At 38.4% G+C, this 27,996-nt stretch overlaps 1 protein-coding gene across 4 annotated transcripts in view; it reads left to right on the top strand.

Annotated features, from left to right (window-relative positions):
- Window positions 1–27,996, top strand: part of SYNJ1 (synaptojanin 1) — an 87,076-nt gene that overhangs the window by 43,412 nt on the left and 15,668 nt on the right. For 3 of the 4 annotated variants that reach the window (XM_065876700.1, XM_065876703.1, XM_065876702.1), the window contains 12 exons: window positions 2,272–2,428; window positions 4,709–4,732; window positions 7,233–7,424; window positions 9,300–9,384; window positions 13,519–13,659; window positions 15,136–15,328; window positions 15,573–15,731; window positions 16,864–17,020; window positions 17,636–17,753; window positions 17,853–18,068; window positions 20,935–21,013; window positions 25,263–25,425. In XM_065876700.1, coding sequence (XP_065732772.1) covers window positions 2,272–2,428; window positions 4,709–4,732; window positions 7,233–7,424; window positions 9,300–9,384; window positions 13,519–13,659; window positions 15,136–15,328; window positions 15,573–15,731; window positions 16,864–17,020; window positions 17,636–17,753; window positions 17,853–18,068; window positions 20,935–21,013; window positions 25,263–25,425 — 1,684 coding nt within the window. Of the gene's footprint in view, window positions 1–2,262; window positions 2,429–4,708; window positions 4,733–7,232; window positions 7,425–9,299; window positions 9,385–13,518; window positions 13,660–15,135; window positions 15,329–15,572; window positions 15,732–16,863; window positions 17,021–17,635; window positions 17,754–17,852; window positions 18,069–20,934; window positions 21,014–25,262; window positions 25,426–27,996 lie in introns of all 4 variants that reach the window. The other variant, XM_065876701.1, reaches the window with a different exon arrangement.

The raw sequence follows: 27,996 nt of genomic DNA, 5'->3' as shown, positions 1-27,996 counted from the left end.
AGTGCATTCTGTTGGATAGATGTGTGATAAATGCTGGATGGACTAATAAATCAATGGGCAATTTATGCCACACCCACTGTGAACCGAATGCTATTAGGGCTTAAGTTTGTTTTTTGTTTTTGTTTTTGTTTTTTTTTGCGGTACGTGGGCCTCTCACTGTTGTGGCCTCTCCCGTTGCGGAGCACAGGCTCCGGACACGCAGGCTCAGCGGCCATGGCTCATGGGCCCAGCCGCACCACGGCATGTGGGATCTTCCCGGACCAGGGCACGAACCCGTGTCCCCTGCATCGGCAGGCAGACTCTCAACCACTGCACCACCAGGGAAGCCCAGGGCTTAGGTTTTTATTCTTTTTCTTTTCTTACTTTGAAAAGGAGGCTATCAAAATGTGCAAAGGAAGTGTGAAATATGGACATAATTATAAGTCTGTGCCTCATCATTACTTTTATCTACAGACTACTTTCTCCTTTAGTGTTTGGCCCTTACTGAGGGACTTTGGGTGCATACTTGAGGTATTTTTCATTATTTTATATACTTAAATATTGACCTTTTATGGCTCCTGGCCTCCATTGAATTTATTAATATTCTAAATCCCTATCCCCAGAAATAGAAACAGGGACATTTACCACTTTTATAGTTTCTTATTTAGCCGCTTCAATATAGCAGCTGAAGTTCATCATCACAAAGTCTTCTTTTAATTTCCAAATCTTCCTCCTCTTCTGTGTCTCATAAAGTGTCATGCCTCTGTTCAGAGGCATTGGCCTTACCTGCAAAAGTTCCTTTTGTTCAACTCACAGAAATAATTTGTATTGACATTTACAAATATTTACATCTTAAATGGTCCCTATTTTTTTTTTTTTTTTTTTTTTTTTTTTTTCGGTACGCGGGCCTCTCACTGTTGTGGTCTCTCCCGTTGCGGAGCACAGGCTCTGGACACGCAGGCTCAGCGGCCATGGCTCACGGGCCCAGCCGCTCCATGGCATATGGGATCTTCCCGGTCCGGGACACGAACCCGTGTCCCCTGCATTGGCAGGAGGACTCTCAACCACTGCGCCACCAGGGAAGCCCCCTTAAATGGTCCCTATTTTTGAAAACCCGAGATTGTTAAACTTTCATGTATTCCTTTTGAATAAAGAACATAATTCTTGCTTTTAAACCTGATTCTCTACAACTATTGCTTAAAATATTCTTTTATGTTCTGCCTTTTTGTTTCTGCAGTTGACTTTCTATGTACAGAGGTTACATATATTTTCAGTGGTCTTTTATCTCTAACAAAATAGATATGAAATTTTATGTATTAAATATTCTAGTCTGAATTGAACTAAAATCTAACATCTGAACTGCTCTTTCTTTTCCTTTCTCTGGGTTCCTTTTGATTAATTGCCTGATAATGTGAATGGTGAGTCTCTTTTCAAATCATGTCATTTGCATATGTTTTATGGAAGGGAATAACGTTTTAAGCCTCAAATTCCTGTTATTTCTTTAAGGAATAAAAATTACATATTGCAAACTAAAGTTCTTTTTCTAAAAGGCAAGAGTTTGTTGTTGTTTTTTTAAAACAATCATCAAAATCTGTAAGATTAAAATATCTTTATGATAGCTAACACACCTGAGTAAAATATATGTTCATTAGAAGTTGTAATCGACTCTCTCACTGTAGGAATTGGCATATATTTATTTTTATTACTTATATTTACATAGGCAAAGTGACCTAAAATATACAAACTGTAGTTTACATGTTACAGACTAGACCTTCGTTCTCATATTCAATTTTAGTTTTAACTAATGTAAGTTATTGGGAGCAATTTCAATTGCATTTTTCTACTATTAGAGTACTTTGAAGTTTTCCTGAGAACATGCAAGTGCAGTGTATCCTCCTTTATCTCCCCTGCTTCTCCCCACCTATCCCATCCATCCCCAAGTCTAAAAGTTACTATGTAAGAAGTAATTTCCTTGTCTTGAATAAGTATATTTCAGTTTATTTCCTTTATAGTAAACAATTTTAAACTTCTAAGGCTCTAGATATCATTAGTGGATGCCGTTGTGGCCCTGAGCTTCTTCTGTCTCTGTGCAGAGCTGTTATCCAAAAGAGGAAAAGAAACAGTGACATCTTGAGGCATTTTAGTGTGATGGTTTGATATTCAAAATAGAATAATTAGGTCCTTTTTATTACAGTAAAGTCATATAAAACTTATTTAAAGTTTCAGAATACCTATTGAATAAAAACAATTTAGAATGAAAGTCCATGCTTTTCTCCCCAACAGGCTGGAAAGTTAAAAGATGGTGCTCGTTCTGTTAGTAGAACAATTCAGAATAACTTCTTTGACAGCTCCAAGCAAGAGGCCATTGATGTTTTGCTACTGGGAAATACTTTAAATAGTGATTTAGCTGACAAAGCTCGAGCCCTTTTAACTACTGGAAGTTTGCGTGGTATGCGTCCTTACTTTATATTTTACTTTGTATTGCTTATATTCCTTCTAAAAGTCCAAGAGGTAAATGTAAACTTATTTACGTAAATACTTGTTAGATTGAGTTGATTAAAATAGTTTTGGAGGGAATTTCTGTCCATGTAATTTTCTAAAATTGCATTCTCCAAAGGAAGTTTATCTCTCCTAAAACGTCTATATCATTAGTGGAATTATTAAGCTAAAACCGAGGCCCATGCATGTTTTCTTTTATCGATTATGATTGAGGAGGGAAATGGTTTAAGTATTGCTAACTTTATATAAGGCAGGAATTCATAAAATATTCAGCTAGTACTTTCAGTAGAGTATTTAATAATTATGTAGAAAACATTGCTTTATTGGAAAAAACAATACCTTTGTTGGTTATTTTGCTAATCACCACCCCAAAAGTTTCTATAACTTGGTCCTACCTTTTAAATGCTATTGTTTGAATAAGCATTAAATCATATTAATAATTTTAAAATGCTTATTATTGGACACTATCATTCCCAATTTTAATATTTGACATAAATATATGGCTTTCAGAATGGCTGTTTATCTTTCACTGTGTCTTTCATTAAAATCAAAAGAATTTGAGCTCATATCAGTGAGCGTATATTAAGCAGTATCGTGGGAAAACTCAATATACATTGTAAAACTGAATAGACTTCCTTAATTTCATATTTTTTTCTATTTTAACACTGTAGCACTCTGAACATTTTCACTTCTTCCGTTACCGCCCCCAAACCAGACCTTTCAGTTTTCCCTGTTCAAGTAGGAGAAATTGTTCTTCATCAAATTATGTACTCTTGGGTCATTACTTAGTCAAATACGTTATCATGGATTCTTTCAGAATTCTGCATGGTGCTGAAGGTAGTTAATTACAGTCAGCTCCTCAGGGGTCTGTGAGTAGGCTGGGGACTGAAGTCTACTAAAGCTCTGAAAACCAGAATCTGATCTTAGCTACTGCTTTTAACATCAGGCTTTCTTCCTGCCTTCCAGCAGTAGATGCTGACTGATTTGCATCTTATCACCTCTTTCCACCTGTGCCTACTTTGATATGGAGGCATTTATCAGCAACAACTGAAAGTAAGCCGTTGAAGGAAAGAGAAGTGAGGGACCTGAGTAATTCCCAGACTTGATCATCAGTTTTTTTGGTTTCCTGCACATTTTACTATATGAAAAATATACCCTTAAAAAAAGTACAGTCAGTTCTGCTCTAATGCTTATTCTGAGAATGGGGATTTTGTTCCAACAGGGATGCTGTATCAGGGAACATTTTGAGTATAATGCCAATTCTGCAGTAGTTTATGCATGATTTCACTGGTAATAATGCTAGGGAAATGCAGAAAGCTGCACCCAGCAGAACTGAGTTGGGTGGAAATATACACAACACACATACACATGTGCGTACACCTGAGACATCTCTCTCCCTCCGTTCACCAGACATATGATGAGCCAGATCCATCCATAACTGGTGTTACAACTTACCGTCCAATTGCAGAGATCTCTTCTCCCAGGATTCACAATTACTTACAAGCACAGGCCTCCTGCTGCCCATTTCTATGAGCAAACCTTAGGTCTTTGTCAAAATGAAGTGCCATATTTTAGACGTATTCGTATATTCCTTAACCGTCTAACACGTGTAAAATTCTGCTACCGTTTTTATATTAGGTTCCTATCTTTCTTGGCACGTCATTGCCGAAGTGTTTGAATGTTGTGCCCGAACCCCATTTTTGCCATAAGCCCTGTGCCTGTGGGAATTTGCACCATTTTGCCTAGCATGGTGATTTTGCTGGAATGTATATGTTTTGTTATAACTGAACTGTTATAACTATCAACTGGTGAGTCCCAGAAAGAATACTACAAGGTGTAAGGGCAGTAACTTCAGTATTTCAAAGTCCTCCAGCCTCTTAGGTTTTCAGGTTCATATTCTCCCTCACAAGTATACGCACGTGCACACACACACACAGGCTTACATACGGGAGTAGCCTGGAAAGCAGGCCTGGAGCCTTCTGATTGTGAAACTCTGGACATCACCGAGTCCCCATAGGATTTTTCTTAGATGCAGAAGGTTTACATCAGTCATCATCATTTATTTTTATCTTTGGTGTCCTACAGCCATCAGAAAAAAATTAACTCATCAAACTAAATCAAAAGAAAAAAATGAGGCCGTCTGAGAATGTTTTGTCATAACATTCTAGACTTCAGCTGTAACTTGCTGTTTTACTAATGATTCTTTGTTTTCTTCTTGATGCATCCATAGTTTCTGAACAGACATTACAGTCAGGTACAGTATAGAAAATCAATCTGTAAATAAAAGCAACTTTTTCTCTATTTTTTTAAAAAGTTGATGTTGTATATAAATAAAGCCGCAAATAAATGGAAACTTTATTTTGCCCTCTGAATCTAACATGATAAATTGATAACCTTGTTTTAATCTGAGAAAAAACATTTTGAGTTTGAGAAAACTAAGTATTTCATTTAGAAGGAAATATGCAATGCTCTTTGTATTCCTGTAGCAAATGCTTAATTCCAATTAAATATAGGTCATCTAGTTTTAATTTTACTTTCATATTTCATTGAACAAACATTATTAGTGTTATATCTTACTCTTTATAGCCTACTGGAAAAAACCCAGGTGTGAGTCTTTCGGATTAATGCCCGAGTACTGTGACATTTATGACTACTCAGTGGTGCTTCTCACACATAATATTTTAAAAGGCATTTAGTGTACTAAAATATGATCTGAAATCTTCTAAAAAGCATTAAGATTGCTAACAAACTTAGGAGAGTTAAGTGTGTAAGACCTAAAGGTCATTATTTTTCTTGCCTTTCCTGTTCTTAGGAATCTCACGCCTTCATTCTCTGGACAAGGTTTATGATCTTGTCTTTAAACTTGAATCTGTGGTGAAATGAGCAAAAGCTAAACTCTTGCCAGAAATTTAGCTGAAGAAGACTTTCACTTAAGATTTGGTATCCCTTAAGATTTGTTTCACTTAGTTATTGTTCTGAGTGTTTTGAGAAACTAAATTTTTGGCAATTGGCAATTTTTTTGAGAAGGATGGAGGAAGAGAGCCCTTGGATATATTTTTGAGTTACGTCATGGAGTCCATTTTCTGAAATGGTATGGTATTTAGGGATGGACATCTGTTTGAACATAGACTCATGTCTTTCTGCACATTAAGGTGCCAACCAGTTAAGAATAAACTAGGAATTTTTTGTCAACTTTTTATTCCATTTGTAAACAGACTTTAGTAGCTCACCCAACGTGGCAACATGTTTTTGTGCACACAATTCATTATTTGTCTTGCTGGATATTTTAAGCTGTTAAATCATTATGGAGCTTGTGTTTTGATGTAGAAAAGATTGTAGAAGCTGTTTTCTAGCAGTAACAATGGCAATGACTTCAATTAGAAAGACCAGTGATAATCTGTAGTAATAGAGAATTATTCTTTATCCAGGTTCAGCAGGCTTTCAGTTAACCATACCAGCAGGCCGGAACAAATAATCTGCTTTCATTACCACTGGACACCTCTATATGAGTAATCAAACCAAATAGCAAGAGGGCTAGAAATGTGCACGCCTGCCCCTGGGAACAGTGGGGACGTGCTTGTCGTGTAAATCAGCAGTCCTTTCATGGGATTCACAGGTCAAACTATTTTCACTCTAATCCGAAAAAGTTATTTGCCTCTTTCACTCGTTCTCTCACAAGACTGCTTGCTGTATGTACCTTGGTATCCAACAATAATAATTAATACCGTAATAAAATAAGATCCTGTGGTGAAAGGTGAGCACCGTTGTGATTTCCCTTTCCTCTTGCCAGTTAACCGCCCGTTAAGGGCATCTTCTCTGTCTTTAGATTGAAGTCCTGTTAAGGCTCTATTAATTTAAGTGCCAAGGATTTGACTCAACCTAAATGAAGCATGGTTTAGGAGGAAGAAGGATAGGTGGAAGTCAAAAAAATCGGTGGGGAAAGGATTGAGGATTCAAAATGTATTGAACATTTATTCATTTAACCATTACTTACTGAGCACTTACTATGTACCAGGCACTCTTCTAGTCACTAGGGATATTAGACCATTTCTGCCCTCATGGAGCTTCCATTCTTGTGAGGGTCCAGTGGCTGAGCAGTGAGAGAACAGGGATGGGGTGGCAGGTGAGGGCAGAAAGGCGGGGCAGGTTGTTTGGGGTCCTGCAGAACGTTTGTAAGGACTTGGTGTCTCCTCTGAGCTGGGAGGCATTTAGTCATGGCTTCATCTCCATCCTCTCATTATTGTCCATAATTTGTGTTTTTGTCACGGAGCCATTATTCATCAAACCACCTGTCAGTAGCTAGAATCCTAAATGTAATGGCTCTTGAATGTTTTTGTTTGGGGAGAAGTAACATATTTTTACTAGCCTCCGAATGAAAGCTGTATGAAAGTCAGTTGTTATATTCCTAAAAATGTGCAGTCTCTGCTTTTGTATTTCATAAAATAGTGTACCATTTCCGTGAAACAGAACTGTCTGTTCTGCATGTTTTTTTGTTGCTGCATTAATTTTGTAATAGTTTTTTTACTTGGGCTATTGTACTTAATGTATGATTTTTTTAAAGTTGCGTTGGTTAATTGCATTGTGCTGGGCTCTGTGTTCAAGGCTGTCTTTTTTGTGCTTATGCATGTATCTGATGCTTCTTTGTGCTGATGGTGGTAATTGTACTTTCCAGCCATCATTTCTCAGTCATGAAAATCAGTTTTTGTAAATGATTAAATGCAGCCAAAATTCTGTTGTGTTTTGTTCTCGATTAGCATCTTCTAAAGTTCTAAAGAGCCTGTGTGAGAATTTCTACAAGTATTCAAAGCCCAAGAAAATTCGAGTATGTGTGGGCACCTGGAATGTGAATGGCGGGAAGCAGTTTCGCAGCATAGCCTTTAAGAATCAGACCCTCACTGACTGGCTTCTCGATGCACCCAAGTTAGCTGGCATCCAGGAGTTTCAAGGTTGGCTTTTTATAATACGGATTTAATTAATTAACCCTGACTGTGATTTATTAATCTAGAAAAGAAATGTGGCACTTCACAGTATGCATTACCTTATAAAAGAAACTGGGATTTATACATTTGAAGACCAACATTCTTATAGGTAAATCTGTTCAAATCTTAGGTCTTTTGTATTCCTACACCTTTATCTACTACTTCATAAGAAAACATGGTAAAATAAAAAATCCTTTTCTTTGTTATTTGATTCTCAGGAAATTGGATCCGTACATAAATTGATATCTTTAAGGAAACTACACATATAAGAAAAACTAGTTCTGTTTTTATTCTTTAGACTGATACAAAGCAAGCTTATTTTATGATTGATAATTTTTCAAATTTAATATGTTCTATTTTTCAAATACAGTCCTTTATTTGCTAAGATAAGAAATAGGGTGATCATGAGCAGTTTTACAAAACTTGTTTTGACGTTTTTTGGCCCTTCATAGCAAACGGTACTTGTCATTCAGTTTGGGTACTCTGCCACCAAGCTCTTAATAGCCAGAACCAAACACTGAGCTGAGGATGCTTGTATTCAGATTTTATCCAGAGTCATGGATTTGAGGCCCTCTTCGTTTAAGTCAACTTTAAGTCCTTTTTCAAATGGTACACATTTACCAAGTGTTATTTATGAAGGTGATGTACATAGGAAATACTGTGAGATGCAGATTTTCCTTTTTTAGTTGTCTTTAATCAGTCGCACCTTAAACCCTGGGAATTTCCCTAAACTTTTATTAAAATGCCCCTTTTCATTTACACTGAACCTAACTTGAAACTGTTGTTGCAGTAATAATAAAATAACAGCTAATACTACAATTCTAACTACTTTACATCTATTCATTTAATCCTTATAACAGACCTAATATACCGTCACTATTATTATTCCAGTTTCACAGATGAGAAACTGAGACACAGTAAGAGAAGTGACCTGCCCAAGGTCATTCAGCTAGTAGTGACACAGCCAGGGTTTGAACTCAGGCAGTTTCGTTCCAGAGTTGGGCCACTGCATTTTATTTGTGAACTTGGGCAAGTTGCTTAGGTTCTCCAAAGCCTCAGTTTCCTGTCTGTAAATAAAAGGCAAATATAATCTGTCTCCTAAGGTGTTTGTGTAGTAAATGAGAAGATTTGTATATAAGCCTTGCACGTAACAGCAGTCAATAAATTTTTTTTTCTCAGTATTTGTTCATAGTATTTATAAGTTCTTTCTCTAGCTATTTATCCTCATTTCTGAATGCTTGGGACACCCAAAGTACCCTGGGGTTGCTTATCTAAAGCAGCTCTGTTCTCTTTTGGTCTTGTCAGCTATGAGAGAGCTAATGGCTAGAACAGACGGGTTAGTCTGAGCCCCTGACTCTTCTCATTTTCCTAGATTGCTTCCACTTAGGAATCTTCAAATTTAAGTGTAAAAAATCCCTCTCAACTGTTTCCTCTAATTTGAGACTGTTACTCAACCACTTTATTATTTGTACCCTTTCTGAAAAATTTCTTTCCCTCTCCATTTTGAGTCACTTTAGCCTTTGAGAAGTGGCTTGTTTCTCTGCTGTCCATGGTACAAACTTTAACAAGAATTCTTTCAAAATGATTTCTGAAAGGACTTAAGGATCTTCAAGAATAACAGTCTTAGATAGGCAAACTTAGGTCACCTAAACAGAAACTAAATGGAAAGTAATTTTGTCCCCCTCAGGGGGTTTTGCCTCTAATTTGAATTTGGTTAAACTTGAAACACAAAAGTGGACTTTTATGAGATCTGATGTTGATCTTAGTTGGGTTGGGGGGTAGGGGGTTTGCCATTTAACTAAGGCCATCTCTTAAAAGTCTCTCCTGGATGCTTCATTGTAGATAAAAGAAGTAAACCAACTGATATATTTGCCATTGGTTTTGAGGAAATGGTAGAGTTGAATGCTGGAAACATTGTGAATGCAAGGTAAGCCAGCCAGGTAACACACAGGGAAACTTTCTAGTTGACGGGCGTGGGGAGCAGATAACTAAGTACTTGTTACAAGGATAGATTGAGAGAATATATGTGAAGATGCTTTTTAAACTATAAAACAGCAGTTCTCAAACTTTTTGGTTTCAGGTCTTTCTAAACTCTTAAACATATTAAAAATCTTAAAGAACTTTTATTTATGTGAGTTTTATCTCTTGATATATATCACATTAGAAATGAAAAATTTAAAACATTTAATTCATTTAAAAATAACAGTGATAATAAACTCATACATGTTAGCATGAATAACACATTTTCTTCCTGAAAAGTAGCTGTTTTCCAAAACAAAAATTTACTGAGAAGGATGGCATTGATTGATAGTTTTGCAAATGTCGTTAGAATCTGGCTTAAGACGGCTGTATTCTCACATCTACTTCTGCATTAGTCTGTTGCAATATGTTGTTTTGGTTGAATTATATGAAGAAAATCACATAAATATGTAGCTGGAAACCGAAATATCTTAATAGCCTTTTCAGACCATTTCTTCTCTGATACCACTTAACAAATAGTTTCCCAAAGGTTAGTTGCAGTGTGGAATCTGAAACCATAGCGATGACCTTTTTGTGCTCAGTTATATTAAAACATTGGTCTATCTTTTACCCTTGCATGATTTTGAAACATCATGTGTTGGTCATTTGGAGCATATTAGTTCATTGAGTTATGTAGATCTTCCAAATTTTGACACGCTTCATTGTACAATATTAAACATTATATTGGTTCATTTCATCACTCATCTCATCAGCAAATTCGTCAAGTGTGTGGAAGCTGTCAAGATCAGAGGAGCAGATACAGGTTTATCAAGATTCTCATTTTTGCTTGAAAACATAAATTTTATCTTTGGAAATAGATGCTATTTTTTTTTCCCTTGAAAACACAGACTTGGCTGAAAAACTGTTTGCCAAATAATCTAAATCTGAATAACCGTAGTCTGTCACTCGTTCTTTCTTACATTCTATGAAAAAAGGGGCATTTCAGCTCTGAACTCAAAGTATCAGGTGCTTTTCTCTGAAACAGCCAGGGTGTATGCATTCAGTATGCAGCGAAGTGCTCGATGTGTATTGTCCATTCATCACACAGAATACTATAAAGATGGGACTCAAGGATTGAGCTTTGACAGAGTTAATAATGTTTACTGCTTCATCAGGATTTTCTTAGGTGAAATGGCATTTTTTAAAACTGTGAGCGCATGGGGGTAAAGATGATAAGGAATACTAGTACGGTTTGGTGCCTGGATTCCTGCTAAGACATCGGCACTTATTGTTTTTGCACCATCGTGCAAATGTCAATACAGTGAAAAAGGCAATCTCTTAGCGATATTAGGGAGACAGTTTTGACCTCATGGGTTTTAGGGATCCTCAGGGATGTTCTCTGACCACAGCAGAGAACTGATGTTCTGAAGTGTTATTACAAATACGGATTATTTTAGTGAAATTGAAAGCTTAAGTGTTTTATTTTAAGAAATGATGCTTGCTTTAAAAGTTGAGTAGTTGCCCATCTTTTGTGACTTTTTTTTTTAAAGAATCTTTTTCTTTTTTTAATTTTATTTATTTATTTTACTTTTGGCTGCGTTGGGTCTTTGTTGCTGAGTGCAGGCTTTTCTCTAGTTGCGGCGAGCGGGGGCTACTCTTCGTTGCGGTGCACGGGCTTCTCATTGCGGTGGCTTCTCTTGTTGCGGAGCACGGGCTCTAGGTGTGCAGGCTTCAGTAATTGTGGCTCGCGGGCTCTAGAGCGCAGGCTCAGTAGTTGTGGTGCATGGGCGTAGTTGCTCCACGGCATGTGGGATCTTCCCAGACCAGGGCTTAAACCCGTGTCCCCTGCACTGGCAGGCGGATTCTTAACCACTGTGCCACCAGGGAAGTCCTCTTTTGTGACTTTTTAAAAAAGATTTTCAGAATAAAATTATGGGCTGAAATAGTATGTTATTATAGTCATCAGTCTTGAAAATGACAACTTTCTTCTTAGCTAAAGTGAATAACAATTTATACAGGGAAGTAGAAAAGAACTCCGACTTCATTCATCTTGCTGTTTGACTCTTTCCTGAAAATACAGATTCAGGTCTTAGAACATATTCTGAGGGCTCCCAGTACCAAACACATTGTTCAGTTGTTGGTCTAAGTAGAGATTAATCAAATTATTCTTTAATGAAAATGGTGATTATTCATTCATATATTTAACCAATATCTACAGAGCACCTACCCTAAGTGCTGAAGATACATCAATGAATAAAACAGACAAATATCCCTACCTGTGTGCACCTTCTTTTCTAGTGGAGGAGACAGACAATAAACAACTCGAATAAGTAAGTTATATAGCATGTTAGAAGACGGTAGGTGCAACCGAAAGTAGATAGATAGAGGTCAGGGGATTGGGCATGCGGAGGTGGGGAGGCGTGTGTGGTTTGCAATAGAGTGATCAGGGTTCATTGAGAGAGCTGAAGAAAGGGATGAAAGCTGTCGTTCTGTTTTCAGAATCCAAGTCTTGGTGGTGGGGTTGGTAGGGAATCCGTGCTCTGAATTTGTATTTTGGAGGCAGTGTGGCATAGTGTTAGCTAGATTAGATGGGTGGATGTGAGGTCGTATTCTGGCTTACCGTTTATCGTTTGTATGACCTGGAACTACGAGAAGATTGTTTTTGCTCGCCATTGGAGGTTCTTGGGCACAAACTTAATACTCTGAAAATGTATAAAGAGAAAGACTCAAGCATTTTTGCTACCTTCTTTATACGAACTGTGTTTCAGAATAACTGAGTAGTTGATAAGAGAGAAGTTGTTTATAGAAGAATTCCAACTTATTACAAATGCCCATGGAATGCTGAAATTATGAAGTCAACATGTTGTAACCCCTAATGAAATAATGGATCTAGGCAATGATCATCAGTCGATGTTAAAACCTTAGAAGAAGGATCAGTGGAGGAACTTTTTATTACAATGAGTCAATTGTCACGGTCCTAACAGCCTATCGGGTGTAATATCACAGAGATTAGTTCCTGCTATGATGCAAGGGTGACTATACCACCTGTGAGGTTATTTTTGCCAAAACAAATCAATAAAATTGAATGTTTCTTAATCAAGCTTCTAGAGTAACCAGTTTAAAACAAACCTGACAGAGGGACAAGGTACCATGAAGACACATCAGACAAACCCAGACTGTTAAACATTTTACAGACAAATAGCCCAGCTTCTTAAAAAATAAATAGCGTTAAAAAGAGGGTTGGGGGAGCTGAGAGACTGCTAAAGATTAAGAGAGATTAAGAGACAAGCAAATGCAATGTGTGGACCTTATTTGGACCCTGTTTTAAAGAAACCAACTATAAGAAGAGTTTTTTTTAGATAATCAGGGAAATTTAAATATGAACTGAGTATTAGATGATACTAAAGAATTGTTAATATTTGAGTGTGATAATGGCATTGTGACTACGCAAAAATGAAAATGTCCTGTTGCATTTACAGGTGCATACCAACGTGTTTCTGGGTGAAATGGCCTATGTCTCAGATTTGTGTTTAAATATTTCAGGTTTAAAAAAAGGGGAGGGGGTATGGAAGAAGAATGATTGGCAAAATGTTGATAAACGTTGAAGCTGGATAATGGGTATACGGTGGTTTATTTTATGAGTATCTCTTTTTTGTGGATGTTTAAATTTTTCCATTATAAGTTTTTTTTAAGATACTATAACCCATAAAAATAAGAAAAGGCAGGAGAATGTATCTGGAAGCATGTTCTTCTCTGTTATCCCAATGAATACTAAAGAAAAAATACAGTATACAAGCTTGAGATTACTCACATGGTGAGCACTCATTTAATCAGTAAGCTCATATTTTCTTTGTAAGGGGGTAATAGGATAGACTTTGAAGTGTGGGTGTTCTTTTGGCTAAATTTTGGGTTTTCCTTTTTAAAGGAAACAAACAAAAAAGCCCAGCCCGCGTAAAGACTTCACTGTTGGTGTGGATTTCGTGACGTCAGTAGTTTTATTAAATGTGGGCATATAAAGGTATAATTGACAACTGTCTTATAAAACAGGCTATATTACTGTCACCATCTTTTTGAAGATTCCCTTTTTAATATTTTCTGTTAGCACAACAAATCAGAAGCTCTGGGCTGTGGAACTTCAGAAGACCATCTCCAGAGACAACAAGTATGTGCTGCTAGCCTCCGAGCAGTTGGTGGGCGTCTGTCTGTTTGTTTTTATCAGACCACAACATGCTCCGTTCATCAGGTCAGTAAACAGATCGCTCTCCTAAGGCTGCTTCCTAACATCAGATAATAAAAAGGCCTGTCATGTTTGTGGCTTCTGAGAAACACTTGTTCATGGTTCTTGTTTTTAAATGAGCTTTTTTTTTAATTGAAATATAGTTGACTTACAATGTTGTGTTAGTTTCAGGTATACAGCGAAGTGATTCAGTTATACATTTGTATGTATATCTATTCTTTTACAGATTCTTTTCCCTAATAGGTTGTTACAAAATATTGAGTATAGTTTCCTGTGCTATACAGTAGGTCCTTGTTGGTTATGTTTTATTTTATTTTATTATTTAAAAAAATTTTTATTGGGGTATAATTTGCAATGTTGTGTTAGTTTCAGGTGTACAGAAAAGTGCATCAGTTATACATATACATATATCCACTCTTTTTTAGCTTCTTTTCTTATATAGGCCATTACAGAGTATTGAGTAGAGTTCCCTGTGCCATACACTAGGCCCTTATTAGTTATCTATTTTATATATAGTAGTGTGTATATGTTAATCCCAAACTCTTAATTTATCCCTCCCACCAGCCCCCTTCTCCTTTGGTAACCATAAATTTGTGTTCTGTGTCTGTGGGTCTACTTCTGTTTTGTAAATAAGTTCATTTGCTTATAGCGATATGGTATTTGTCTTTCTCTGACTCCTTTCACTTAGCATGACAATCTCTAGGTCTATTCATGTTGCCACAAATGGCATTATTTCATTATTTTTTGTGGCTGAGTAGTATTCCATTGTATATATATACCACATCTTCTTTTCTTTTCTTTTCTTTTTTTGTTTATAAAGTAGTACTTTTTTTTTTAAACTTTTCTGAAGATTTAAATTTATTTATTTAAAAATTATTTATTTATTTATTTATGGCTGCGTTGGGTCTTTGTTGCGGTGCACGGGCTTCTCACTGTGGTGGCTTCTCTTGTTGCAGAGCACAGGCTCTAGGCGCGTGGGCCTCAGTAGTTGTGGCACGCGGGCTCAGTAGTTGTGGTGTACAGGCTTAGTTGCTCTGCGGCGTGTGGGATCTTCCCAGACCAGGTCTTGAACCCGTGTCCCCTGCTTTGGCAGGCGGATTCTTAACCACTGCGCCACCAGGGAAGTCCCTGTACCACATCTTCTTTATCCATTCATCTGTGGATGGACATTTAGGTTGCTTCCATATCTTGGCTATTGTAAATAGTGCTGCAGTGAACATTGGGGTGCATGTGTCTTTTAGAATTATAGTTTTCTCCCAATGTATGCCCAGGAGTGGGATCCCTGGATCATATGGTAACTCTATTTAAATGTGTTCTTGAGTAAAGAATCACTAATAGTTTCACTGTACTCTTTCACAGGCTTGCCCTCAAAGTGCCCCACAATGTGTGATGTTATAATCATGTAACAGACATTCCTATTTTCTTATGCACACGGAACTATTGGAATTTCTGATCTTTGACTTAGAATTCTTCCTTTTAAAGGGATGTTGCAGTTGATACTGTGAAGACTGGAATGGGAGGCGCAACTGGAAATAAGGGAGCAGTCGCAATACGAATGCTGTTCCACACCACAAGCCTCTGCTTCGTCTGCAGCCACTTTGCTGCAGGACAATCGCAGGTCAAAGAACGAAATGAAGATTTTGTGGAAATAGCGCGGAAGTTGAGTTTTCCAATGGTAAACTCTTGTGGCTTGTTTTTGAAGAGGAAGCTTTGAAATGTGTTTCAATTTACCCCAAATTCTATATCAGTTTTTGAAAATTTAAGGTAGTTCCTAGAAATGTCAGCATTGTTCACCTAAATATTAGGTACTTCATGTGTAATTACTGTGGGGTTAAATAGGTGGGGCATGGCAGGGGTGAGGCAAAGAAGAAGTTGTAAAACATTTTTTTAATTGTTTAAAATTCTCTCTTGGCTTCCAGGGGAGGATGCTGTTCTCCCATGACTACGTATTTTGGTGTGGTGATTTCAACTACCGAATCGATCTTCCTAATGAAGAAGTGAAAGAGCTCATAAGACAGCAAAATTGGGATTCTCTTATAGCAGGAGATCAGCTTATCAACCAGAAAAATGCTGGACAGGTAGATACATACTTAAGATACTTGCATTGGGAAGAAGGGACCTTTGATTATGAAAACATACTTTTCTTAAAGTGTTGCTTTTTTTTTTTTTTTAACCTCTTGGAGTCTCTTTATACTTAGTAGATATATATCTATAGTTTAACAGGTAGAAAATTGCCTTCTCTTTTTTTTTTTTTTTTGGCGGTACGCGGGCCTCTCACTGTTGTGGCCTCTCCCGTTGCGGAGCACAGGCTCCGGACGCGCAGGCTCAGCGGCCATGGCTCACGGGCCCAGCTGCTCCGCGGCATATGGGATCTTCCCGGACCGGGGCACAAACCCGTGTCCCCTGCATCGGCAGGCAGACTGTCAACCACTGTGCCACCAGGGTAGCCCTGCCTTCTCTTTTAAAAAAAGAAAAGGAAAGGAAAACTCATAATAATTTCCAGGAGGAAAAATATATTGTGTCTCCCTAAGATTCACTTTCAAGTAGAAGAATATACATTTTTTCTTTCAGTAATAGCGAATTTAGAATCTTACTTGTCAGGGCTAGAGCTTTTTGGCTTTAAGATCCTGTGGTAATTTGCTTTATTTTGATGTTGTTGTTTCTCATATCATCTGCCTTTTTGAGACTTAGTTCTAAAAACTTGTGACCACAAAAGTTGGAAGAATTTATTTAAAAAAAAAGTTTTTTAAGAAGAGGTGATTGAAGCCACTTGATATGGTATCTTTCTGGTCATCAGAATTAAATTCTGATGGATACCATGTAACCTTCTCAGGCCCCAATAAATTCTGATGGATACCCTGTAACCTTCTTAGGCCCCAATCCCTCATTTGAGAATAAGACATCAAACTATTTGATTTCCAAAATCCCATACAGTTTTAAATGTGTCATGTAGCTCAAAAGTCTGGTGGAATTCCATTGTTCACGATTTTGTACTTTGCTTAATCAAATGTCAGACAAGTGGCATGATAAAGCCCACGTCTTGGGTTATTTTTTCTTAAGCTCCGTTCCATTCAGTTAGAAGTGTTCATCAGAGGCACATACATTTCATGAGTCTCCAGTGCATAATAGACATTTAATGCATGGCTGCCTGAATGAAAACAGAACGTTTTTGCCTTTTCGAATAACTTACTTTATGTATGTTTATTTTAGATTTTTAGAGGATTTTTAGAAGGAAAAGTAACCTTTGCTCCAACATATAAATATGATTTGTTTTCTGATGACTACGACACCAGTGAAAAGTGCCGCACCCCTGCATGGACAGACCGTGTCCTCTGGAGAAGAAGGAAATGGCCTTTTGATAGATCAGGTTGGGAAAGTTGGGAAATGGACTTCTTCATTTAAGTGAACTAGTGCAAATTTTACAAGGAAGAAGGGAATGATACAAATATCAAATAAGGCGAGGAGGACTACTATTTTTTTTTCAACACAGGTTATCTAGAATAAAATAAATTCAATTTAAATATAAAACTTAAAAAAAAATTCTCAGACCTGCTTGTAATACTTTAATTTTTCAATTTGTTTTCTTTCAGTGATGTAGTGTCATACAAAGAGAAGCAGGGAAACATTTTTACGGAATTGTCAACTGAATGCTAATTAAGATTTCTAATTTGAATAACTCAAGCGGTTTGCAGATATTTTGAACTGCTACCTGTCTGTTCGGTTATTTTTGAAACACTCTCTGGTCACAGGCCTTTAAGTAGCCTCGGAGTAAAGGCTCATCTTAATTTTAACTAAGTAAAGCATAACATGATAACCTCACCAAGAAACCTTTTTAACTTAACGGTGTCTAGACTTCTTGCCTGTTAGCAAGTGTGTCTGGCTTCCCAGCCTCAGACAACTGAAGCCAGTGAAATGAACGAGCTCCACACGATTGGTCATGCTCAGGTGGCTTGTCCTATGTTTTGTTTTATTGTGACTGCAGCTGAAGATTTAGATCTCCTAAATGCTAGTTTTCAAGATGGAAGCAAAATCCTCTACACGTGGACTCCTGGCACTTTGCTGTACTACGGAAGGGCCGAGCTGAAGACTTCTGACCATAGGTTTAAACAGTCTCTGTATTCCTAATTGTGCTTGAAATTTATTTGAAATACATCCTTCCTTAAATGTTCCTAACACATCTTCCTTCCTTTATGCCTAAGGCCTGTCGTTGCCCTGATTGACATCGATATATTTGAAGTGGAAGCTGAAGAGAGGCAAAACATTTATAAAGAAGTAATTGCAGTTCAGGGTCCACCAGATGGTACGGTGTTGGTCTCAATCAAAAGTTCTCTACCAGAAAAGAATTTTTTCGATGATGCTTTGATTGATGAACTTCTGCAACAGTTTACAAATTTTGGTGAAGTTATACTCATAAGGTAAGTAAAATATTCATTGTCCAAAAGCAGCTCATGATTTGTAAATAATATTGTCTGTGTTAGAAATCACTTTATTTAGTATTTGAATAGCACATGAGTATTTGTATTTCCGAACTGAAGGCGAATCATACTATAGAAATATTATTCAAAGAGCTCACAGGTTTTGAAACTGGACTTGCTACTTAGAAAGTTTAAAGTTGAGTAGTAAAACTTCATATGAACAATTGATGACAAGAATAGGTGCACATTTAGATGTGTTCTCCCAGGATTCCTATACGTTATAACATGTAAGCCCTACAGAAGAATGAACATGTGATTGCTATTTCATTTTTTTAAGGAGTGACAGGAGTAAAGCGGAGTGACTTTTCTGCCCTCGGTTTAAGAAATTTGATGTTTTCTGTAATTTTAAGTCATTTAATTTCCATCTGATGGAGGAGCAGCCCTGCCAGGTGAATAGTCAGGAGTCATTCTTTCCCGTCTTGGTTTCCATCACTGACTTAACCATCTGCCTTTTGCAGAACCAGATGCCTCTTGTGTGGTTTAAAAAAACGGCCTATTCCAAATGCCCAGCAATCTTGAGAGACTGAATAACATGTATTGAATTCCGTAGGGAAGAGGTACTATCCAATTCCTTTCTGTGCTGTTCCTCTGTTTATTTAGGGATGTTTTATAGCTAGTTAGTGGGCAGATCTCTATATTAGGTGCTGTGGCAGAGCAGAAGACAAATGGAAGACCCAATTCCTGTTTGGAATCTAGGGAATATCAGCATGTGTGTAATGGCTTTCCTAGACGCTGCACAGAATACTCCACAGAAGGAAGATGGGATAGTTTCTTCTGGAGTGAGGAGCATGCCTGGGAAACCTTACTCTCCTTTCTGAGAGTAAATGGGAAAGTAGAGAGGAAATTGTATTTAGACTTAACCTGAAATCATTTGACAAAGATCTACCCCAAAGGTTTAAAATGAAACAAAAAATGTCTAGAGAGCTTAAGACTCTAGCAAGTACATGGTGAAATCTCCAGATGACAGTAAGCTTTGCCAAGTACAGAAATGCCAAACCACCGGGAGCATCACATGGACTGTGTGAGTGGGCAGCACAGTAGCAGATAAATGCCCTTTTGAGCAAGTTAAAATATTGCACTGGGCCAGAGAGAACCCAGAGTGTGCATAAGGGATGAAAGACTGATGCAGGAAAAGGACCTGTCTGCCTTTATCCTGGTCTCTAAAGAACTTGGTGTTAAATTGGAGCTGAAAACTTTCCCCAAAATGCTTGTTATCGTTGGAAAAAGAATTGGTAACAAAACAAGGCATTATCCTAATATTATATGCTGTGCCTCCTCACCTGGAATATTCTGGTTGTTACACCTTAGACAACCAAGTTAGAATAGAAAAAGCAGACAATGAAAGTAAACAAGGACAGGACTACTGTCACTGGTAGGCTAAACTGATCATCACTTTTTGCTCTGGAATAAGGCAACCATTAGGGAATGAGTGAAGTCTTCATATGTAAGTAAGAGATCCCCTGGAAATGTAGATGGGGCAAATTTAGATACTTATATTAATTGGGGGAAAAGTCTAGAAGCTTTTATCCTCGTGAGTGAAGAAAAGGAAGAAAATACAGCTTCTAAAAGGTCCTACATAAATCCATGGATATCAGAACCAGAATCTCTTGTTAAAGTTCAAAATGTATAGGGGGCACATTGCCACGTAAGAATAGGACCAAGAGATTAGCCCTGCCACATGGCCACAGACGCTTTGGTACCAGTATCAGAGAACAAATAGGGTTTGGCGTGGGGGAGACTGGTGCAGCGTAAATGCAGCCTGTTGATAGTGATTATGACCTTTGGAGGGTGGATCTGGCCCATTGCCAACGATTTGAAAAAGATCCCCTTCATAGTCTTTAGGTAGGAATGATGTCCCTGTGTCTTTCAAATGGCAGCATCCTGCAATTTAGTAACTTTATGCCAGAGAAATTGAGTCTCTTACCTATGTTTTGTGTGTGTGTGGGTATGTACGCATGTACATGTTTTACTGTCTCTCATCTGAAAAATCTGCAAGGATTTCTGAACTTGATTTATACAGTTGGGAGTAGTTCAACTGGTAAAATTGTTTCTGTAAATAAGACTGATAATGTTGTAATTTGTTTTCTTTTTTCATGATAACATTATTATGTATCAGTGACCATCTCCTTCAGAGCTTGTTCCAGTATCCTTTTTATTTTTCCTTTTGGGGGTTTCTTATTTCTTATTTCAAAACTATAAACTTAGAATGATAGCACAGGCCTTTGAAGTCATTTAAATGCCTGTCATTGAATAAAAACAAAGACCATAATCTAAGGCTCCTTGGGGCCAGTCTGATTGATTGATTGACTGATATCAATTTTTTTTTTTTTTTTTTTTTTGTGACAACTCCCTGTCTTCTTTCTTGGTCAAAGGAAATTTGCTTCAGGAAAGTCACTGAGACAGTGAAAATACATAATACTGGACTACAGGGTCAGGAGAATTGGGTCCTAGCCCTGTATTTTATTCTCGTAGGGTCACTTTGAACAAGCCACTTCACCTCTGGCCCTTTTTCTCCTTGTCCATGAAATGAAGGATTGGATTAGCAGGGATCACAATTGGAGGTCCACCGGTCCATTTCTTCTGGCAGTCTGTTTTATTAACAAAGTATTTGAAAGAAATTTGAATTTGAATGCTTTTAGGGAAAGAGTGCCCTCTCCAGGTCACCGCTGGCCCTGTTGCTCTCGCTCTTCCTTCCTGGCCTCTATAAGCCCTTGTTAATCGATAATCATTGGACTAGTCATTGGGCTAGTTATACCTTAGGTATTAATTATGGGTTTTTTATTGTTTGTTTTTCCCTTCCTTAAAGATTTGTAGAAGATAAAATGTGGGTTACATTTTTGGAGGGAAGCTCTGCCTTGAGTGTTCTGAGCCTGAATGGTAAAGAGGTAAGGTAGCATTTGTTGAGTCTAAACCATTCTGTAATTAAGTGTCTGAAGATTGTATTTTTAGAGACATGCAGCAAATTATCTAAATGTATTTCCAGTTCAGGAGGATAAAAGACCTAGTGTTGTGCTTTAATATTTATTACTTAGACTAGATTTCAGACTAATTTAGGATTATTTTGGTCCCACCCTAGAGATGTTAATCATTGATGTAGACTAAGAAGAAAACATGTTTACTACCAAATTTTATTTTATTATATTTTCTTATATAAAACTTTAAAATGTTTAATTGGAATAGATATTCTGGCTCACCTATATAGTAGAGAAGATTTCTAGCAAATGGAAGAAAATGCTTCACTTACAAGAAAACAAAGGAGGAATGTGCTCATTATTCCAAGGAACTTGTTTTATTGGCTTGGATTGTGGTACCCAGGTCCCTTTTTCAAGCGTAGGTAAAATAATTCCCGTAGATAACAAATCCATCCCATTGAGGCATTTTAGAAATTTGTAATGAGTGCAGATATTCCTAACCTACGATTTGAAATGTCATTGATTGTGGGAAACTTACATCAATGTCCTGGAATAGTTTTACTCCTGTAAAGTGCTCTGTCTATTAGTTTTTTCTGAATGCGTTTAGACAAATCCTATATATCTAAGTATATGGTCACTAGATAGGATGGACTAAAATCCAGGCCTAATTTCTCCAATGGCAGGCAACTCGGTAAAGATTTACCTGAGCTTCCTCTTCTGTTACATAACTTCTACTTCCTTGGAGAAAAAGATTTCCATATGTATATTGCTTTTGAAATAGATTTTGTAGGGTTTTGTTTGTTTTTCCCAAATGCATTAGTAATACGCTCATGCAAAAGTAAATTGAGAAACACAGAAAAGTATGAAGAAATAATAAAGACCACTTCTGGTCCTACCATTATAAAATAATTTTTCTTAACCTTCACATAGGCATATATATATATTAAAACAAATGGGATTACATATACATGTTCATATATATTAACAAAAATGAGATATACATATCATGGACATCTTTCTATATGAACAAATATGTCATTTTTAATGACTGCATTTTAATTAAACATTAATTTAAAAATTAATTTTATTATGTGGATAAATACATAAATGTATTTAACCAAACTCCTATTAATAGACATCTAGGTTGTTTCCAACTTTTTTTTTTTAATTTATTTTATTTTTTAATTTTTGGCTGTGCTGGGTCTTTGTTTCTCTGCGAGGGCTTTCTCTAGTTGCGGCAAGCGGGGGCCACTCTTCATCGCGGTGCACGGCCCTCTCACTGTCGCGGCCTCTCCTGTTGCGGAGCACAGGCTACAGACGCGCAGGCTCAGTAGTTGTGGCTCACGGGCCTAGTTGCTCCGTGGCATGTGGGATCCTCCCAGACCAGGGCTCGAACCCATGTCCCCTGCATTGGCAGGCAGATTCTCAACCACTGCGCCACCCGATAAGCCCCCTGGCAGGAGTTCTTTAGACCCAACCAAGTTGTCAATTACTTGCCGCGCAGTCTTAATTTGGATGTTTGGTGGTCGTCTGGGTGGATCTTTTCAAGTCCAAAAAGATAGAGCAATAGGAGAATGAGAAAGACTGAGGGGGAAAAGCCTTGGCCTCAGTGCGCTTCTTCACGGCCAGAGAACTGCTCTCTCTGCCAGACCCTGCAGGCGACGTCAGCTGCCACTTAACGGGCTACTCGAATCTCCATGGCTCAGGATAAGGCCCAGCCACCCTTCAGAGGGGAGCCATAGCCCAACAGGCGGATTGAGATTATGGCCTTTGAGGCCCCGCATTGGGTGCCGGAAAAGATGTTGCAGGAAAGAGAGTGGGGTGCGAGAGGATGGGCACATCCCAAGTCATGTCTGAGTCCCTGGGATGGCCGCCAAGTGTGGGTTCTTGGCTTTGTGCAGGCAAGAATTCAAGAGCAAGACATAGTAAAGTGAAAGAAGGTTTATTCAGGGAGATACACACTCCATAGACAGAGTGGGGGCCATCTTGGAAGGCAAGAGGCTGTTTCCAACTTTTAATTACTAAAACCAGCATTCCAGGGAACCCCTGTGTACGCTCTAACTTTGCATGCTTAGCTATTATTCCTTAGGATAAATTCTTAAATGTAAATTTGCTACGACAAAGATATTAACATATTAAATGTTGATACTTGTTGGCTAACTGCTCTTCAGAAGGAATGTATCTAGTTGTATTATGCCTCAGATTACCTAACATCCAACATTCTAATCAGTATTGGATGTTTTTTAACTTTGACTGTCTGAAAAACTAGAAGTGTGTCATTTCTGTGTTAAGATTTTGATTGCTAGCTCTTTTAATTCATTGGTCATTTTGTACTTCTCTGACGAGCTGTTTGTGACCTTAGCTCATTTTTCCCTTGGGGTACTATTCATCTTTTGAAGCTCCCTTGATGTTAATCCCTTTTCATAATACGCTGCAGATATTCTTCCCAGTTTGCCTTATGACTCTGTTGTGTCTTCACCATATGGAAATTACTGATCTTTAAACTTAGTTCTACCTTTGATATCTTAAAAAGCCCTTCCTTCTCCCATGGTGCTGTAAATATTTAAGAGCGGCTCTCAGTTTGGCATTCTTTGTCAGCTCTTATTCCCTTTCTGAATATTTCTTTTGTCTTTCCCCTGATCATTTTCCTTGTTTGTTTTTTTCCTCCCTTTTCAGCTCTGTTCCTCACCCTCAAGTATAGTCATGTATGTTATGCTCTTAGAAAGGACCCACCCTTAGCTCCCTTAAAAGATTTTCAAAATTCTGAAAAAATAATGTTTTGAGAAAGTGCATAATAATGTTTGATTTATCCTTTTGAAAGTTAGACATTTCCAAACCTCTGGTCTATCTTTGTTAGTACCACTGTTCCAGCCTGAAATCTTCTAGACGCAAGATCAATAGGAACACTTCCGATCCAGGGGAGAATCTGGAAAAAGTATATAGCATAAGCAGGACAAACCTGAAGGATGACCTTCTTAAGCATCTTCTTTTCTGTTGTCTAAATTTCTTTCTTTTCATTTGGCTCTGATCTCTGCCAAGTGGATATTCTTGATGAAGTGCCTCTTAAATGGCCATTATAGTGACTGAGGCTTAAGAATACTTGTTAGTATTCTTTGGTGAATATATAAAGAATGCTGTTGACTTTAAAAAGTAACAAATGGCATATGAAGCCTGTTGCCAAGTTCTGAAATTTAATTGATTTGGTCTAATAAGTGAGTAAAGAATTATTAGTTCTTAGGACTCTGACTTCAAAGCTCAGGGTGGACACTAAATTCCTATTAAACACGGCTGTGCTGTTCATGCCAGCAGCTTTCAACCTCTCCAGCCTATGCCTTCAAAGAATTCTAATGTCAATAGCACGTAAGGAAAGTATTTTTTTTAATACATCCACAGGACAGTGTAACTTGATTATAATATGTTGGTTGTTTTAGATTATACTTTTGTCTAAAAGCTTCTCACATTTATAGGAAAGGCAGGGTGCCAGTTTCACAGATACCAGTCTTTCTGTTTTCAGAATGATTAACTTTCGTTGAAGATTTAAAATGGTCTTAAATTCTCTCAATATTCTTCTGACGTTTGAAATGCTGAAACTACTTTGACAGTATAGCACCTTTCAAGACCATTACACCAAGTTAGGAAGGCCCAAATGAACAGGGAAATTATTTTAAGGATTTTCTACTGTCCTTTCTTTAGTTGTCTCATGTAGGGACAATTATTTAATCTGTGAATCAAAATCATAGGAAGTATAAAATTCTGTAGTAGAGTTGTCAGTGAATTTATATCTGGCCAGGGAAAGATACTTACTGCAGCAAAGGAAACTTAAATCTGTGTGCATCCTAAGAAAGAAGACCTGAGATTTAGCAACACAGGCTTTTAAAGGGAGGGTTGGGGACATTTGAAACTAGTTAAGGGAATTCCCAGGTTAGGACTATGTGCTTCCACTGCAGGGGGGGGTCCGGGTTCGATCCCTGGTTGGGGAACTAAGATTCTGCCAGCCGCGTGGAGCGGCCAAAAAAAAAAAAAACCCCAAAACCAAAACCCAACCAAAACAAAACAAAAAATTAGTTAAGAATACAGTATATGTGAAACGGTTATGTTGAATTGAGTCCAGCTGAATGAAGCCTGTACTGTTGTCATAGTATGACTGAGGCAGGCACTGTAGTTCAAGATAGTGAATTTTCATGCAATGAATTTTTATTTTATATCTCTTTTACTCAACTAGTTATTGGGTCGGACTATAACTATTACTTTAAAGAGCCCAGACTGGATCAAAACTTTGGAAGAAGAAATGAGTTTAGAGAAAATCAGCGTCCCCTTGCCGTCCTCAACAAGCTCCACCCTGCTGGGTGAAGACGCGGAGGTTGCGGCCGACTTCGATATGGAAGGTCTGCTTGTTGAACACATTTACTGCTGTCCTTCAAGGTGTTTCCTTCCCATCAGTAACGTCTCAGTCTCCAAGTTTATCCTTCTCTTCCTTCTTGTAACACTGAGAGCAATATTAACGAGATTTTGTTTTGCATCGTATTGTGAGTCTTTTCCTTTTACCCAGACTTAAATGTATTTGCCATTCTGCCATGCAAAGGTCAAGACCTTTCCAAATGTTAGTTTATGTCCTTGTGTCGTAAGAGCACAAAGTAGTATTTTTGGTGTGTGGTTTTGTCCCCCTAATTGTAGTTAAGGTAGAAAAGTAGAAGCTCAATGTGCCGAAATGGGTTCAAAATAATTACTACAAAAGAATAATTACTACAAAAGAAGATATGTTGCTTTCTTTTTTAAAAAATTTATTGAAGTATAGTTGACTTTACAGTGTTGTATTAATTTCTGCTGTACAGCAGTGATTCAGTTATACACACACACACACACACACACACACACATACATACATACATACATACATACATACATACATACATACATACATTCTTTTTCATATTCTTTTCCATTATGGTTTATCACGATATTGAATATAGTCCCTGTGCTTTACAGTAGGACCTTGTTGTTTATCCATTCTACATATAATAGTTTGCATCCGCTAGTCCCAAATTCCCAATCCATCCCTCCCCCACCCCCCACCCCCCTCCCCCTTGGCAACCACAAGTCTGTTCAAAAGAGGATATATTTCAAAGTAATTTTAAAAGATTCTCAAAGTGGCTAGGAACACATGCATTTGAAACTGAACCCAGCCATATAAATGTAATCATTTCAAGTTTGGAGTTCAGGACAGATGATCTCGATATAGTAATTTCCTTAAATGTGATTAAGAAATGCATTTGCTTTTTAATGCTATATACGTGCTGTATTATTTTAGCATATTTTCCATTAAGATGCATACCTTAGTTTATAAAATGACAATGCATCATATTGTGATACCCTGTATGTCTAGATAATGCATTTAAGAGTTGAACACCTCAGAAGATCATCTCACTTTCACATTTCACTGTTCATTTGTTTACTTGGTCCACACGTTTATGTAGTACCTTTCATGTGCCAGGTCCATGCTAGGTGCTGTAAATTCAACAGATGTCATCCTTGCTCTCCCCAAGCTCACAGCTCAGTTGGTGTTACAAACAAGTAAGCAGGCAGTTGTAATCACGTGACATCAATGCACTGGTGAACGATGCTGCAGTAGTTCATGGGGCAGCTGCCTGACCTTGAGTTGGGAAGTCGGGAGAGTTCTACCAGAGAAACTGAAATTGAGAGTCTGAAGACTGAGTGAGAATTAGATCAAAGAGGATAGAAAGGTGTGAACCAGGAAGAAGGAATGTGCGAGACCTCAGGACAAAAAGGATCTAAGTAGACGATGCAAGTATGCTTGTGCAGGAGGAGTGGGTGTGGATGGGAGGTGGATTTGGTTTTGAATATGTTGAGTCTGAGGTGTCTTATAGGGTCCATCAGGCCCAGATGTAGGCTGTGGTGTGTGGGCCTGGCACTCAGCAGAGAGCTCTGGGCCCACCAGGCAGCTCTGATGACAGTTTAAGGCCATGCGTTTTTTTTGTTTGTTTGTTTTTTCTTTGCGGTACGCGGGCCTCTCACTGTTGTGGCCTCTCCCGTCGCGGAGTACAGGCTCCGGATGCGCAGGCTCAGCAGCCATGGCTCACGGGCCCAGCCGCTCCGCGGCACGTGGGATCTCCCGGACCGGGGCACGAACCCGTGTCCCCTGCATCGGCAGGCGGACTCTCAACCACTGCGCCACCAGGGAAGCCCGGCCATGCGTTTTTATTAGCTTGGCCAGGAGGATGAGATAGAGATGGGAGAGGACTGGTCCTGGGATCAAACAGAAATGCAGACTTCAAGGACAGGCAGAAGAAGGCTGCCCATAAAAGGAAAATGAGAAGAAAGAACCAGAAATGTCAAAGAGCCAGGAGAATATAGCAGCTTAAAAATCAAGGAAAGAGAAGATAACAAGGGAGAGTGGTCTGTGGCAAGAAGGAGAAGTGAGCACCGCAGCCTGCCCTTTGGGTTTAGTCCCGGGGAGGAGGCTGTTGGTGACATTCAGGAGAGTGATTTCAGTGGAGTGAAGAAGGCGGATGGTGGTAAATCGGGGTGTGGATGCAAGGCGAAGACGTGCAGAGAGTGTCTGTAGGCAACTCTTTACAGAAGTTTGGCTAAGGCGGGGGAAAGGGAGAGGAAGGCAGCTGCTCCAGGGAGTGTTATTTTGAAATGGGGACGCTTGAGAACGCTTAGTGCTGATGGAAAGGGCTGACGCCACTGGGGAGGGGCAGGGCAGAATGAGTGGCAGAACACGGTCCCTGGGAAAACGGGGGTGGGCAGAACCCCACTGTTTCCATCCACAAATACCTGAGTGCCAACCACGTGGTTAGGCTCCAGTTGGGGGCCAGGTTGTTGAAGAGAGTGGGTCCCATCTTAAGACTTCCCTTTTCTCTGTGAAGTTTAAGGAGTGGGGCAACTCATGGTTTCAGGAGAATTGAGAAGGTTCAAGATAAAGCTCCTGAGAA

This window comes from Phocoena phocoena, chromosome 4, assembly GCF_963924675.1.
Source record: "Phocoena phocoena chromosome 4, mPhoPho1.1, whole genome shotgun sequence".
In the NCBI taxonomy this organism is placed as follows: domain Eukaryota; kingdom Metazoa; phylum Chordata; class Mammalia; order Artiodactyla; family Phocoenidae; genus Phocoena; species Phocoena phocoena.
This window is presented reverse-complemented; position numbering and strand designations above follow the sequence as displayed.